Source organism: Aplosporella prunicola, assembly GCF_010093885.1.
Source record: "Aplosporella prunicola CBS 121167 unplaced genomic scaffold K452scaffold_10, whole genome shotgun sequence".
Classification (NCBI taxonomy): domain Eukaryota; kingdom Fungi; phylum Ascomycota; class Dothideomycetes; order Botryosphaeriales; family Aplosporellaceae; genus Aplosporella; species Aplosporella prunicola.
Window position 1 is genome coordinate 362,264 of NW_022983538.1, and position 14,089 is coordinate 376,352.

The following is a 14,089-nucleotide window of genomic DNA, read 5'->3' on the forward strand; positions in this document are numbered from 1 at the left end:
GTCTAGGAAGGGCGTTTGTCAGCAGCAGCAGCGAGAGATGGCGCGAGGATGAGATGATAGAAGATGGAATGAGAGGGAAGGTGGATGGAGGGAGATATGAAGGGGGGGATATATGGGGGCGAGGCAGGGAGGGTGGCTACTGGCTGCGTGGCTGGATGGGCAGGCAGCAGGATACGGGTGCTGCCTGGGCGGGCCTGCGCCGTACGTAGAGTCCTCTGGACCGTACCGTACCGTGCCGCCAATGTGTATTGTAGAACGCACGCACTCGTGGCATCATCACCACCACAAGCGCGAAGCCCTTTGGTCTAAGAACCGTGAATTCATATCTATCGTGCCCTACGACCGATGACCTCTTAAACCCACGCGAATCTCTAGCCGCGGCACCCCTCTTCCACCGCCTCCGCTCCAAGTCCATGCATATATGTCCGCCCCTCCTCCCTTCAACAGAGAGAAAGAAGAGACAAAAGACAAGTCAGTCTCCGCACGACCGAAGAGAGCAATAGTGGGTAGAAGAGAGGAAAAAAGGGTTTCGTTAAACTAAAAAAAAAAAAGGGGGGGGGGGATCCAACCAAGAAAGCAAAATATGGGGACTGGGTGTGAGCAGCACTTCGTGAGTAAAGGCAGCAGGAACCGACTAAACAAGAGTCGGAAAGAAAAAGTGAAAGCCAAGAGCCGTTCCTGTTTGCTCCAGCGTGCGTGTATGCGCGCTGTGCAAAAACCAGGGAGCGGGGGAAAAACAACTCGCCATCTCGCATGCAGTGTGTCAAAGCCTTTCGCCTTCTTTCTACTCATATCCATGCATTCCGTGCCGTAGCCTCGCAATGAAGAGGCTCACAAAGTCCGTGCGCACCAGTTTCGAAGAAAATCGCAAGAGAAAAAGCCAAAGAACAAGAAACCACCATCGCCCTGAATACGCTTCGCTCATTTGGGAAATAAAGACTGTCGACTTCACTCGTTGCGCTATGCGTGGCATTCCTCAGGCCACGCCGCAGCAGTGAGGGGTTGCAACGGACCAATCCTCAATGGGAGAACTTCGACGGGGAAGAGTGGGTGCAGAAGGGGGAAGAAAAAGTGTCGCTGTTTTTCGGCCGTGTACAAACTGGGGCAAGTCGCAATTGGGTATCCTTTTGTGAGTGGTTGTAAAGAAGTTGTGAGAGCCCTGATTCATCCATTGAATTCGGTCCGGAAAGTTACGATTCGTCGATACCATCGTCGTTCTGCAATTGCAAGGCGTGAGGAAAGTTGCCTTTGCTTAGTGCGACCCGCTCCTGCGGAACGCCAGCAGGCTCGACAGGCTGGGAAGGGGACAGCCCGTCTTGAGGAAGTCGTGGCTGATGAGCTCGCCCGCGGTTGCACGCGACCGCACGTCAACGCACAAGCACACACTCAAGAAGGCCTTCAGCTCCTTGGAAAGCTTGTCGGGCTTCTTGAGGCGGGGAGTGCCGTTGGTGGCAATGAGGTAGAGGGCCTTGAGGGGCTCCTCGTTAAGGTATGGCGGCTCGGATTCAATCATCTCAATGGCCATGATACCCAACGACCAGATATCAACCTTGCTGCCATACTCCTTCTGCTTGACGACTTCCGGCGCCATCCAGTACGGCGTACCGACCATGGTGGCGCGCTTGCTGCGTTGCTCGGTGAGCTTGGCACAGAAACCGAAGTCAGTGATCTTGACGTTGCCACGAGCGTCAAGGAGAACGTTATCCGACTTGATGTCACGGTGGATAATGTTTTGGTTGTGAAGGTGCTCGAGACCCTTGCAAGTCTGGTTTTGCGAATGTTAGCGACCTGAAACTGGGAACATGGATACCTCTGCTTTAAGCATGTACGCGCACTCACCTCGAAGCAAATAGTGGCAATCTGGTCCTCGGTAATGGTCGAGTTGTTGTCAATAACGTCGGTCAACGCACCACCCTCCATGAACTCCATGACGACCCACAGCTCTGACTGCTCCTCCTGCAGGAAGGCGTCGAGGAAGTTGACGATGTTGGGGTGCTTGGAGTCCTTCATGACAATGATTTCGTTGACGATCAGTTCCTTGCGGGGCTGGTTGCGCAGATCCATCTGCTTGATGGCAACCTGGGCCTTGTTGCCGTGCTCCGCCAGGAGCCTACGGGCCATCGGAGACGGAGCGCTCTCGCGGATGCGCGCGACGTAGACGGAACCGGACGCACCCTGGCCAATCTTCTTCTGCTTGTTGTAAGAGTCGAGAGGCTTCTCCTTGGACACAACTTCGCGCAGCCTGGCCATGACCTCACTCTCGGACATGCTAGACATGCGGACCTCCTTACGCGAAGAGGAGGAGGGCTCCTCCTTCTTGGTGAGAGCCGCCTCGGCCTTCTTGACCGCATCGCTTTGCGAGGCAGCAGGCTTGGCAACATTGAGGGGCTTGGGAGCGGCCGGGCCAGGGATGCGCGTCTGGCTCGAAGCAGCACCGTGACTCGGAGCGTACTGGGGCTTCGAGGCGGGCTGCTTTTGACCAGAAGGCTGGTAGGTACCGTTAGTAGCCTTGTTGGGTGCCGACGGAGCCTGGCGTTGGGCGGCCATCTGGCGAAGCGATCCGGGCGGCTGCTGCTGGCGGGATTGACCAGGAGCAGGAGGAGCAGGGCGCTGCGGGTTGTAACGGTCTGCCTGCGAGCGAGCGGGGCTCGCATCCCTGCTGTCATCACCACCGTAGCCACCAATCTCCTGCTTGGCCATGGGAACAGATTTCTGAGGAAGAGAGGCGTTGTAGGCAGCCTGCTCCTCACGCTCTCTACGCTCTGTCTCACGGCGCTGTTCCTCTCTCTCACGCTCGCGCTGCTTCCGAGCTTCATCTTCACGCCTGCGGCGCCGCTCTTCGTCGGCGCGCGCATCGGCCTGCGCCTGGCCACTGCCGTTTGAACGGACGGTGTTAGAGCTGTCCTGGCGTTGGAAGCCGTTGGGCGGAGCAGGACGCGGCGGAGCAATCGAGGCACCGCTGGAGGGGTAGCCGAGCTGCTTGTTCTGGGCATCCAGACCGGGAGTGGGGGTGAGGCTGGAGAATTGCGCAGGGTCTTCAGCGCGCTTGACAAGCTTCTCAGTGTAGAACTCAAGAACCTCGAGGACAGCCTTGGGGTTCTTCTGGTAATCATCCTTGGTGATGGCGGAAGCCGTGAGGAGCTTCTCCCACTCAACCGGTAGGCCGACGAAAGCGCCGCTGGTGGGGTCGAAGCCCACGTGTACGCGGTGAGTGAAGTTGGTGGGGTTACTCACACCGCCCATGCTGGGGCAGCGCTGGTAGATGGAGTCAATCCATGCGTAGACCTCGTCGTCAGTTTCGACCTTGCAGATGAGCTGCTTTGTGGGGCCATCGCGAGGAGGCGATGCGCCGTTGTTGGTGTTGGCAGTCCGAATAATCTCGAACGAGTAAGGATAGTCCTCGGACCGCTGAATGTTTGTAACATCGCGAAGCTGGATGGAGAAAGAAACCTTGGGCGAGTTGTTGCTCTTCAGAAAGTCGAGCTGGTATTCACGAAGCACCAGGAACTTCTCCGACCAGAACATTCCCTTGACAATGCCCTCTTCCTTGACCTTGGCCCAGCCGTCCTTGATAACCTGGTGTACGCCGCCGGGGCTGCTGGTCTGTGTGCGGATGAGGGATGGCTGCGAACCATTGAGGCCGCCGGGTGAGTTCAGGCTCATGGCCGACATGTTGCCTGGGAGGTTCTGGGTAGAGGGGGTGAGCGCAAGGCGCGGGCGGTCAGTTGGGGGGCGGGGCGCAGGGCCAGGGTTCATAAACTGTTCGTGTTTGTACATTCTGCGAGCGAGGAGTCGGGTCAGCCGTATTTATAAAAGACAAGCGCGGATCGCAAGGGTCCGAGCTGTGGAGTGAAGGTCAAGCTGGCGTGCGGAGGTCTCCTTTGCGGAGACGGGGCCGCCAGGCGGAGGAAGAGAGGCGCGAATTGGGCGCACTTACGGCTGATGATGAGCCTTGCCCGTTGGACGATTGGTCTGGGGAGCGACGTGGCAATGGCCGCTGTCAGGAGAGTGCTGTGAGCGGTGGTGCCGGCGCCTGGGTCGAGGGGTAGGCGGTAGGCCGGAGGACTATCGACGGACACAACCGCGCGCAGCTGCGTGCCGCGGGAGTTTGAGCAGCAGCGCGGAACTGGCCCTCAGCAGCGGCGGAAAGACAATCGCGAAAGTTTAGGGGCGGGGGGTGCTTTGAGGGTTTATGAGCGTCCAACTGAGGTGAGGCTCAACGCGCGACCTGAGCGGCGGGCGGGTGCTGGGCCGAGTCAATGCTGGCGCCGACGCAGGAATGCTTGGGCGGCGGGAGAGAGGAGGGGGGCGTGGCGCTGGCTCTTTGTGCGCGTGCGTTTTTTAAGGTTGCGAGAGTCGGAGAGTGAAGAGGACTCGAGGTGTTGGGCGCTGCGGATTAACTATGGCTGGCTCAAAGAAGGTTGCCCGTCAACGGTCCCTGGCACCCTGGGTTTTGGCACGAGGGGGGGGCGGCAACAAACTTGGGGGGTGTGCACGGGAGGGACTCTGCTTGCAAGCGAGCCAGTCCAGGGGACCGCGTGGACTGCACCAAAGGATTGAGATCTGCTCTCGCCGCCCGTCGCAACACCCTCTTGTTTCAGGCCCGCCGTCCCCGCTTCACACAACGCCCTCCTCCCGTCAGCGGTCGACCACGCTTCCATTGTTCTAATTACAGACCCGTGACACCCAAAGGTGTTATGTAGTATATTCAAAACGCCGTCCGCTCCAATGCCGCCGCCACCGCAGCCGCAGCTACGCTTCGGTATACCTACGCAAATCCAACGCCCCCGCCCAACGCGCCCATCATTACTACTACTGCTACCACTTCTACTCCCTCACTCCCTCAATCACTCCTCCTCCTCGTACACCTCCCCCACCTCCTCCACGTCTTCGCCATTACGCTCTGCTCTCGACTGTCCCGACAAGAAGCGGTTCATGAACTCCACGTAGTCGTACTTGGCCAATTCGCGATCCTCCTGCAGGTCGGGACCCTTGTGCTCCGGCATGGTCGAAATCAAATCCTCGATGATCTCGTCAGGCACAAGCGAATGCCGCAGATCGAGTTCGGTAACGTACGGCTGCCTTGGTTAGATTATGTCTCTCTTTGACACGGGACAATGCATTCTCAAAACTCACCTTGCCGTCTGCAACCTCCCGGAAGCTGTCGAAAACCTGCTCTGCCGTGTTCTGATCCTCCGTCTCGTCGACCATGAATCGAATGAACTGTTCGAACGTGACAAAGTGATTGCCATCGCTCGTTTCGAGAAACTTCTCGTGCATTTCATCCTCGTCGTACACAAGACCCAAACTAGCAAGTGCAGCCGAGAACTCGAGCTCCGTCAGCGAGTTGCTGACATCGCGGTCGAAATGTCGGAACACAGATTCGAATTCTTCGAGTTGGATGGGCGTGAGATTGGTCATGTTGCGCGCGACCATCTGGTTCTCCAAGAAAGCAAGTTTCTTCGATACGCTGGACTTCACCAAACCAAGCTCATAATCGAGCTCATCGTATGTGTAGGTCGTGAAGTCATTCTCCTCAATGTTTGCCTCTAGGCACTGCTGGTCGATATCTGAGATTATGTCGAGGAATTCGTCCAGCGGTTGGAGGTTCTCGCTGAGTCTTTGGGTATGCTGCAATTGGTCTTCTACCTCGCCCTCGAGGCCAGAAAGCGAGGTGGACAGTGTGTTGAGCGCAAGTGCCAGATCATTCGCCTTGTCAGCGAAAGATCGACGGAGAGCATTCTTGATGCTGCGCGCACGGTTAGAGGTTATTATGGTGCAGCAAGGTTTGACTTACTCTCGAATGGTCTCGTTGATGATCTGGCTCCTCTCGCGCTCCGCTTTCAGCAGTCCTCCCCAAGCCATGTCGAGGGCTTCCGGGCTCAACTCTGGCGGCGGTGTATACGGTCGCAGCCGGTATGTGCTGAGCTTCGTTTTAATGTTGCCCAAAAGGCCCACCAAGTCCGATTTCTCCGCTACCCACTTCCGCTTTTGGCTGCGCTTATACGACGTGAACTCGCTCGATTGGAGCTTGGCGTCAGTGTATGTGCCTTCAAAAGTAGCTTCTTGCCAGCGTTTGATCTGCTCGGCAATTTGACGCAAAAGCTCCCTCATCCGGCGTTCGAAGTCGTTTTGCATCTGCCAGGCGCCGTGCATGTTCTGCACGAATTTCTCCACACGACGACCGGCGTTTTCGACGCGCTCCATCTGCGAGAAAGCGTGGAACCAGTAGGCGATGTAGGTCATCAAAGAGCGCTCATCCGGTTTGGCGACGTCGCAAACGTCCTCGACATCAAGCAAGTCTGGGATGCCGATCTCCTTGGAGGCAATTTCGAAAGCTAGCTTCATGTTGCCATGGTGGTCGTTTTTGTCCAAGGCGTCATAGTCGATGAGGTCGGGGCGGTGGATATCAAGCAAAGCGCAACTACGACGCGTCATTAGCAGTTTAGCGGTAGTTTGTGGGGGCGGGGACCGTACAAAGCCAGGCCGTCATTCCAGCTGTCCGAGAAGTTGCGAACTTCAACCTCGTCGTAGCAAGCAGTCTTCCTCTGACACCACAGCAGCAAGCCCTCCTTGGCGCTCAAACCTTCGGCGTTGATGTCGCTGATGGTGAAGCGGAGAATCAGCGTCCAGATCAGACCGAGGATGATCTTCTTGTTGCCGTCGACGACATCCTCGGCGCCCATGTTGACCATCTGGATGCCACGCCCCTTAACGAAGTCCAGCGCCTTGTTGACATTTTCGAAGCGCTGCACGCGCAGCTTGGGCTTGGAGGCATAGCGGCCGAGGGATTCCTGGCTGAGGATCTCGAGGAGGTGGATGAGGAGGACGCCATCGGAGAGGTCTGGACAGAGGTCGGTTATGACGAGGTTCCGCACGGAGAGTTTGCTGTTAAGCCTGCAGAGGGCGTCAGTGCCAGTGCTGGCGGCCTCGGCGCGAGCGGGGGGGCGGCGACTCACCATTTGGTGAAGGTCTTTTGCTGGACGATGACCCAATGCTGCTCAAGCGGGGCCATGGTGTTGGCGCAGCATTGGCGACTGGAGAGGAGCGGGTGGGAGGGAGAGCGGGAGAGCGGGAGAGAGCGGGTTGTTGTTGACGGTGGTGCAAACAATAGAGGCTCGACAGACCCTGTCCGGCAGAGCAGGCGCAAGGGAGATCCCCGGCGCGTGCTTCCGAACGGAAGCCTCGAGTCGCGGGTCGAGCGCCGCCGCCCATCCCTTCACCGACGACGTAATAAGCTGCCAGAGGCCCGCTAATCATTCTCTCCCTACCGCAAGGTGCAGACTTGACAACCTCTCTGCCGCCATGGCCGCCTCTCTGCCCTACGACGAGCCAACCATTGTCACCATCCTCGTCCATGCCTCATTTCTGCTGCTGCTCAATGTCGTCAATTTCCTCCTCGACCACTCCGTCTACTGCGGCCTGCTCGGCCAGATCTTCGTCGGCGTCGCATGGGGGACTCCCGGCGCCAAATGGCTCGCCGAGAGCGTCGAGCACGTCGTTGTCCAGCTAGGCTATCTAGGCTTGATCCTCTTGGTGTTCGAAGGTGCGCGCGCGTCCTCTCGGATATAATTTATATAAATAGTAGTCCCGTGCTGATCATTTCGTTTGCCAGGCGGCCTTTCAACCTCCTTTTCCTCCTTGAAGGCTAATCTGCTGCTGTCGATTGCCGTTGCTATCACCGGTATTAGTGTCCCCATCGGCCTCTCCTTCGTCCTCCAGCAACTGCTTGGCGCAACCCCTCTCCAGGCCTTCTCCGCAGGTGCAGCCCTATGCTCCACCAGCCTGGGAACCACCTTTACCGTTCTATCCACCAGCGGTCTGACCAAGTCCCGCCTTGGCGTCGTTTTGACAAGTGCAGCCATGATGGATGACGTCGTCGGCCTTGTCATGGTACAGGTAATTTCAAACCTCGGAGGATCTTCCTCGTCCTTCAACTCCACCACTGTGATCAGACCCGTTTTTGTCTCCATAGCCTTTGGCATACTTGTGCCCCTTGCGTGCTGGCTAATCGTAAGGCCTGGAACGCTCTACGTGAACCGACTTCGCGAGTCAAACTCGTCAAGCACGTTCAATAAGCTTGTGTCGTTGGAGCGGGTCGTTTTCTTAATCCACACGCTGATCCTAGTCGCCATGGTCGCTGGAGGCTCTTATGCTGGAACATCGAATCTATTTACGGCCTACCTTGCCGGTGCATGCATAAGCTGGTGGGATACTGAGCTGCCCCATGCGCAGATATCAAAGCACAAGGCATCAGGACAACAGCCTGAAGGCACTCATAATCGTCCGTCTGTGAAATATACTGGCTCCACTGATAACAACGGCCTGGGAAGCCAAAGGCCAGTGTCAAACGACACTTCGGGCTTTGTTATCTATGAGGAGTACTACCAACAGCCCGTTGAAAGGATCCTCAAGCCTCTTTTCTTCGTAAATTTAATCCCTAAAAGTTATTAGATATATAGAGCAACTGACACGGATCGCAGGCATCTATAGGATTTTCTATTCCCATATCGCATATGTTTACCGGGTCGATCATCTGGCGCGGCATTGTGTACACAATCCCCATGTTATTCGGAAAACTCGTCTGTGGAATCTGGCTCATTCGTTTCTCTATTTCGCCATATATCCCTGAAAAGTTGAAGTCCCGTCGCCGCATTCCGCAGATCCCGCATCTTTGGGGGTCGGCCAAAAATGCGGAATCCAAGAAGGATAAAAAGACCACCGATGCCGAGCCGATTAACAAGAAAAAAGCTACACTGCAAAAGGGCCAGCAAGCATTGGCATCGCAGTCTAACAACCAGACTGCCTCAACCACCCATGAGCTCTCGTCGGCTAGCGAGTCTCACGCTCAAAGATCTGCCGCATCACCGCCGTCTCACACTTCCGCTGGCCCCAAAAAGCCGCTCTCGCTTTACCCCGCCTCCATCCTTGGTTCCGCTATGGTAGCCCGTGGCGAAATCGGCTTCCTGATCTCCTCACTCGCCGAGAGCAAAGGCATTTTCTCCTCTTCTTCATCGTCATCTGGTGACTCGGAGATTTACCTCGTGGTCACTTGGGCCATCATGCTGTGCACGATTATTGGACCACTCGGCGTCGGCATGTTGGTGAGGAGGGTAAAGAAGCTGGAGAAGAGGGGTAGCGAGGGTGTCGAGGGGAGGAAGGACGTCTTGGGTGTTTGGGGTGTGGAGTAGATCCAAAGAGATGGGAGAGTATTCGACGGGCAATGATTGATTTACTTAGATATGTGTGGAATGTGTTACGGGAACACGCTATGCCCTCTGTTGTAAGGGTATATAGAGCTGCTTATGTTGTTAATCGTAATAATTTGATGAAATGTATAGTTGTGGGCATAAATTAGTTTAAACAGTGATGCGATATATGTTATTAATCTCGAAAAAGACCCTTTAATGCCCCATGGGATGCAGCAATGATAATAATCAAGAAATTCACGTAGTAAGATGTGCTAGAGTACATGTTCTCTTGTCGCTCAGTAGAACATCCATTGTCTACTTGCTACAACCCCGCAAAGAGATCATCAATAGCATTCTTGCCCTTCTTTTTCTTCTTCTTTGCCGTCTCTACGACCTTCTTCTTAGCAGGACGTTGCTTAGGCTCCTGCTCCGGCTCCGGATCGCGAGGTCTCTTGATGACTTCACCAACATCCTCGTCTTTCTTCCCGTCCGCCGTCGCTGCGAACAGCTCTCTAGCATCTTTCTGCGCAAATTCACGTAGCCTCTCCTGGATGTGTTGTTCGCCTTCTTCTTGGAGCGCCGCTGTGATACCGAAGAGTGAGGATACCGTAGCTAGGATTGTAAGCAGCGCAAGACCGATGGCACTGAATTGGTTCGAGCTGATTAAGTGCGTGAACGACCTGTGTGATGTGTCAGTGGGTTCTGAAAGGGTAACGGCATGGAAGAAGGTTTGCTTACAGGTACCATTGGGGTACACGAATTTGCTTCCAGGTGTCCAGTCTAGCTTTTGCGCGCTTCTTGGATGTCTTGTTCGTTTTGGAAGCTTCGTATTCGGCGAGTAGATGTTGGTACTCCCGCCGGAAGGTAGCAAAGCCACGCCACCAGAAGCTTAGGTGGTGCTGGTTTTTGTTGCGATGAAAGATCAGGTGGAGGAGGTCGTTCAGGGTCTTGAGTTCGTCGATGTCTTTCGGCTTAAGGTGTGGGATTGCACCGGCAGCGTCATCTTTAGGTGCCATGCTGCTTTGACAATTACGCGTTTGTTTCTTTATGTTTCTGCCGAACGTTAGTGAAAGGGCATTTTGTAGTCTATCTTCAGGCACATGGGTATGGAGACAGTTGATTCGAAGGGTCATCGGTGACGACAAAGGTAATGGTAGCCTTGGCTAACCCAAATATAGGAAATCTAGCATGTAAAACGATTTCTTATGGTTTCTCATCGCAATAGGCGTCATCCTAGGTGAGAAGCGGCGTGCGTGTATGGAGTAGAAGACAAGGGGCATTGTTCTCAGTGTGAAGGATATTGTCATGACGAGTACAATACAGACATGAGAGTCGAAGACGATGTGGTCTGAATAGCTCGGGGAAGGTGATGGAAGGAACATAACGGAACTAAAGAGCCTACCAAAAAGTTAAAAAAGGGCCTGCTCCTTGGATGCGCCTGTCAAAATCACACACAGGCTAGCTGTGGCTCTATAGGCATTAAGCCTTTGTTGTTTCAAGGAGTTGTCGTCCTATTTGTAGGTATCTGCCAACGACTACTTCCAAAGCGTTAATTGTTGACTCTGCAGCCTCAGCTTTTCAAATTTTCTTGTTTCTCAGAGAGAGTTAGTTCTCGCAATGGTGTGACAATGTATCTGCAGCGTGCGGAGAGCTTGTTTCTTGGATTCAGCCACGCATGTCCCTTCTTTGCAGTTGTGAGTAGCACAACGCTCATCCGCACAGTACACTGACTCCCAGTGTTGGATTGCTGCTTGAAAACGAGTGTGCCGCTAAAAAAATGTTCTTTGTAGGAAAAGGTTCGTTGTTTTGCACAGCGGGGTATCTTCGGAGCACGGTCTTCCCTGTGGCTACCAGGGGCCCTGGAGCATCCTCGAACGAACACCACACATGTAACAGGTCATCGCATCATATCGCGAGAGGTTCGACCTATTGCTGCGACTGGACACCCCTCAGCTTGCAGATGCTCCGATGGAAGATGATACCGATATCAAATAGATGTCCTAGCCTCCTCCTATTATCGTATCGAGTCTCGAGTATCACTGGCTGGGTCGCGTGCAAAGCATCATGATGCCAGCTACCGGTAGACGGGAGTATCATTTTGTAGAACGTGGATGTATGAAGCCTGGTTTGCGAGGTTGAGGAGATACTGAGAGTCGATGCCGTGTCTCTCAAGGACGCTGTAAGTCCGTATGTTGGATTCTACTGCTCAAGCTTCGTTGTTCTGGGGAAAGGCCGAAAGGTTCCAAACTGAAAGTGTGTTGCCGCAGTCTACTTGAGTCTGTAATGGTGCCCAAGAGATGAGACATTGGCGTGCATTCCCAAGCCGCACCCCCACTGCCCCTTCACCAGCGTCGTTGTCTATGTTTTCTACCTGTTAGGCAACTGATGCTGGCAGTACAGAGTACTGCGCGACTACGATGCCTTGGTGTTGCTGTGTTTGGCGCATCGCAGGTCCCGAACGCCCCTTTGGCCTGGGTGTCTGGGCAGCAAACCTGGGCAACCACACCCACGATGTCGCTCCTGGAGAGCACCAAGAGCCCGACAACCCACCTCCGCCTTGACGACCACCAACGAAGGCCTTCCTGTCGAACTCGCAGATCGGGTGCATGAGACGCCCTTTATTCTCTTCGACAACGGCTTGGTCAAAGCCCAGGTTCGTCATCCTGGTGCAAGTTCACGGCCTCTCTGAGAAGCTTCAGCGGGCGCTGGATACCATCCCGGTGCCTGGCAGGGGCTTTTCAGCTGATGGCTGCAGGTTTCAACAACGAAGTCGAGTTCAGCGGAGGCCAGGCCGTATAATAACCCCTTCGCCGGAGATTTCGGCTCTGCTTCATCATTGGGACTACGCTCTAGAAGCAGGGGGCGATATCATTATACCTCATTCTCCGCCAGCGCCTTTTGCCGCACGTCCTTGACCTTTTTGCCGCATCAGCCATGGAATAAAAGGCCGTGCCTACACTCTCGGTTGCCTCTCATGGCTGCTGGAAACGATGCGGTTACATCAGCTGGAGTACGGGCATACCGATGGACCTGCGGACTAGGAGAGCTGGCTCCCACCATACTGATGGCTCGGAAACTATTTTGTGGTCGGCTTCCTTGAGGTAAGCATCTTTCCTGGACACTGCCCTTGCCGTAGAGTGTAGGAGCAGCTGTGAGCTTACACCAAAATAAAAACATAGGTACCTTCTCTGGGCTTTCCAAGAGCAACCGCAAAGGTTGATACGGCAGGAAAGGAACCTTCTGCTCGTGATCATATCCAACTCGTAGCGATCCAACTCGTAGCGATCCAACTCGTAGCGACATCTCTCTGAACATAATCCTCTGACGAACCATACATGCGGCACTCACACCAGAGCACACTCTCTTCTGGGCACCTCAATGCCAGACGGCAAACAGGAACCTCAATGGATGACCGACAACCGTGGCAACGTGTTTGGAGAGATCCAATTGCTAAACCCCTAAAGGTCTTACGCTACACTGCAGTTGGGGGGTGTCAGCCAAGGAGACGACTTAACTCCTGGGTTGCATGTCCGCTAGACTCGAAATATCTTCAGTCAAAAGGGTCGAAGTCAAAAGGGTCGACGTATGTTGACTACATCAACATTTTCGTTTCAAGACCGAAACAGCACCAGACCTTGATGTGCGGGGCATGTCCTAAACGTGCGATGATTTGAAGAGCTAGGAAAACATTGACGAAAACCAGTACCAGTTATTCTTGAAGGAAGGGAACGATGAGTAAGAGCATCCATATGGCGTTGAGCCGGCGGGTATGGATTCAGAGTCGAGTAAGATTCGCTCTCCTAGACTCCGGTACATCATCTGAAACCGAGTTTGCTGCAACATTTGTATTGAGCAATCGGGGTCTTGAGTAGGAGACACTGGATCGTTGGCATACCCATGACCACCACTCGGCACTTATTCTCGTCTTCTAATAAACTGTCAAAAGACAGGCAGGAACTAGAATGACCATGACAGCAGACTCGTCACTGGATAGCCTGCAGGTGCCACTGGCTTGCGACTTGGTGCTTCAGCAAACTCAATGGCTCAGTAGAGCCAATTCAATTGCGTTAGGGGCCACGCCGCAGAGGTATCACACGACACCCTGGATTTCAACAAATAATCCGAAGCTCTTACTTCCAACTCCCTAGCCAGGAGGATTGACTGATCAATTTTCCGGTCGCTCATTTGGCATTATACAACCAGGTTTCGGGCTATGCCTGGTTTAAACATTTCCATGCTCTTACTTTCGCCTTGAAAAGACCAATCTATTGCCTCTGATTTTTGTTCAGGCGAAAGTATCCTTTGATGCCTTCCTTCCTCAGGCTTTTGTCTCCTCCAGTCCACTCTTTGTGGGGGGCCGCCAATGGCTGCTGCATCTAGCCGGCTGCATCTAGCCGGCTGCACATAGCCGCCTGTACAAACACATCCTGATTTGTGGTGGAAGGCCAAACCAAGAAGCTGAGTATCCTTCTTTAGCAATCTCTGTTGCCTTTGTCCAATGGGCAGAGGATGTTCTAGCCGATGCTTCCTGTTGCCATCTGGAGGCTCTGGGGCATTACCAAGCCTCTGACTTACCGAAAGCTTTTTTCCATGGCATCATGGTTACCTGGCTTCCATGTTCCCTTTCCACTACCAAAGCTGGTCCTGCTGCTTTTTGCCACATCAGCCTGGAGCATGGCAACGAGCGGCACAACCCAAGGCAGCATTCGCCCTCTGTCTGTGACCGTCCTCTGTATCCGTTGCGTTAAAGACCTCCTTGTTGGATTTCATGACGCAGCCAGCTCACATAGCTTGTATGGCCCTTGTTCCATTGGGATGTGCATACCGGCGGGCGCCGGTCATCATTGCGTTCCTGGCCAAGAGTCGTCATCTCCTCTATGGACACTGGCGCCGTATCA

General features: G+C 54.4%; 5 protein-coding genes across 5 annotated transcripts; 2 read left to right on the forward strand and 3 right to left on the reverse strand.

Moving 5' to 3' along the window:
* K452DRAFT_286471 (uncharacterized protein) lies at positions 1–567 on the forward strand. Its single transcript, XM_033540299.1, has one exon. The coding sequence runs from the start codon at positions 113–115 to the stop codon at positions 347–349; it is 237 nt and encodes a 78-aa protein (XP_033398557.1). The 5' UTR covers positions 1–112; the 3' UTR covers positions 350–567.
* A 685-nt stretch (positions 568–1,252) lies between these two features.
* On the reverse strand, positions 1,253–3,777 carry K452DRAFT_225804 (uncharacterized protein; the record flags this gene model as incomplete). Its single annotated transcript, XM_033536779.1, has 2 exons — positions 1,253–1,765; positions 1,840–3,777. 2 exons carry the CDS (start codon positions 3,775–3,777, stop codon positions 1,253–1,255), a joined length of 2,451 nt encoding a protein of 816 aa, XP_033398558.1.
* Positions 3,778–4,543: 766 nt separating this feature from the next.
* On the reverse strand, positions 4,544–7,102 carry K452DRAFT_269340 (uncharacterized protein). Its single transcript, XM_033538938.1, has 5 exons — positions 6,960–7,102; positions 6,478–6,897; positions 5,798–6,424; positions 5,137–5,749; positions 4,544–5,078 (listed from the first exon to the last, which is right to left on the reverse strand). Exons 1-5 carry the CDS (start codon positions 7,013–7,015, stop codon positions 4,848–4,850), a joined length of 1,947 nt encoding a protein of 648 aa, XP_033398559.1. The 5' UTR covers positions 7,016–7,102; the 3' UTR covers positions 4,544–4,847.
* Positions 7,103–7,293: 191 nt separating this feature from the next.
* K452DRAFT_357919 (uncharacterized protein) lies at positions 7,294–9,349 on the forward strand. The gene is made up of 3 exons (XM_033546152.1): positions 7,294–7,546; positions 7,616–8,427; positions 8,484–9,349. Exons 1-3 carry the CDS (start codon positions 7,306–7,308, stop codon positions 9,189–9,191), a joined length of 1,761 nt encoding a protein of 586 aa, XP_033398560.1. The 5' UTR covers positions 7,294–7,305; the 3' UTR covers positions 9,192–9,349.
* A 112-nt stretch (positions 9,350–9,461) lies between these two features.
* K452DRAFT_248390 (uncharacterized protein) lies at positions 9,462–10,245 on the reverse strand. The gene is made up of 2 exons (XM_033538093.1): positions 9,930–10,245; positions 9,462–9,871 (listed from the first exon to the last, which is right to left on the reverse strand). The coding sequence occupies exons 1-2, from the start codon at positions 10,205–10,207 to the stop codon at positions 9,514–9,516; spliced, it is 636 nt and encodes a 211-aa protein (XP_033398561.1). The 5' UTR covers positions 10,208–10,245; the 3' UTR covers positions 9,462–9,513.
* Between the last annotated feature and the right edge of the window lie 3,844 nt (positions 10,246–14,089).

Excerpts from the sequence above, each read along its gene's own strand:
- K452DRAFT_286471 (XM_033540299.1), top strand. The coding sequence starts at position 113 with ATGGGGGCGAGGCAGGGAGGGTGGCTACTGGCTGCGTGGCTGGATGGG.
- K452DRAFT_269340 (XM_033538938.1), bottom strand. The coding sequence starts at position 7,015 with ATGGCCCCGCTTGAGCAGCATTGGGTCATCGTCCAGCAAAAGACCTTC. Across the intron at positions 6,898-6,959 it reads CAAAAGACCTTCACCAAATG|GCTTAACAGCAAACTCTCCG; the intron begins GTGAGTCGCCGC and ends CGCCCTCTGCAG. Across the intron at positions 5,750-5,797 it reads ATCAACGAGACCATTCGAGA|CATCAAGAATGCTCTCCGTC; the intron begins GTAAGTCAAACC and ends CCGTGCGCGCAG.
- K452DRAFT_357919 (XM_033546152.1), top strand. The coding sequence starts at position 7,306 with ATGGCCGCCTCTCTGCCCTACGACGAGCCAACCATTGTCACCATCCTC. Across the intron at positions 7,547-7,615 it reads GATCCTCTTGGTGTTCGAAG|GCGGCCTTTCAACCTCCTTT; the intron begins GTGCGCGCGCGT and ends TTCGTTTGCCAG. Across the intron at positions 8,428-8,483 it reads TCCTCAAGCCTCTTTTCTTC|GCATCTATAGGATTTTCTAT; the intron begins GTAAATTTAATC and ends CACGGATCGCAG.
- K452DRAFT_248390 (XM_033538093.1), bottom strand. The coding sequence starts at position 10,207 with ATGGCACCTAAAGATGACGCTGCCGGTGCAATCCCACACCTTAAGCCG. Across the intron at positions 9,872-9,929 it reads CGTGTACCCCAATGGTACCT|GTCGTTCACGCACTTAATCA; the intron begins GTAAGCAAACCT and ends CACATCACACAG.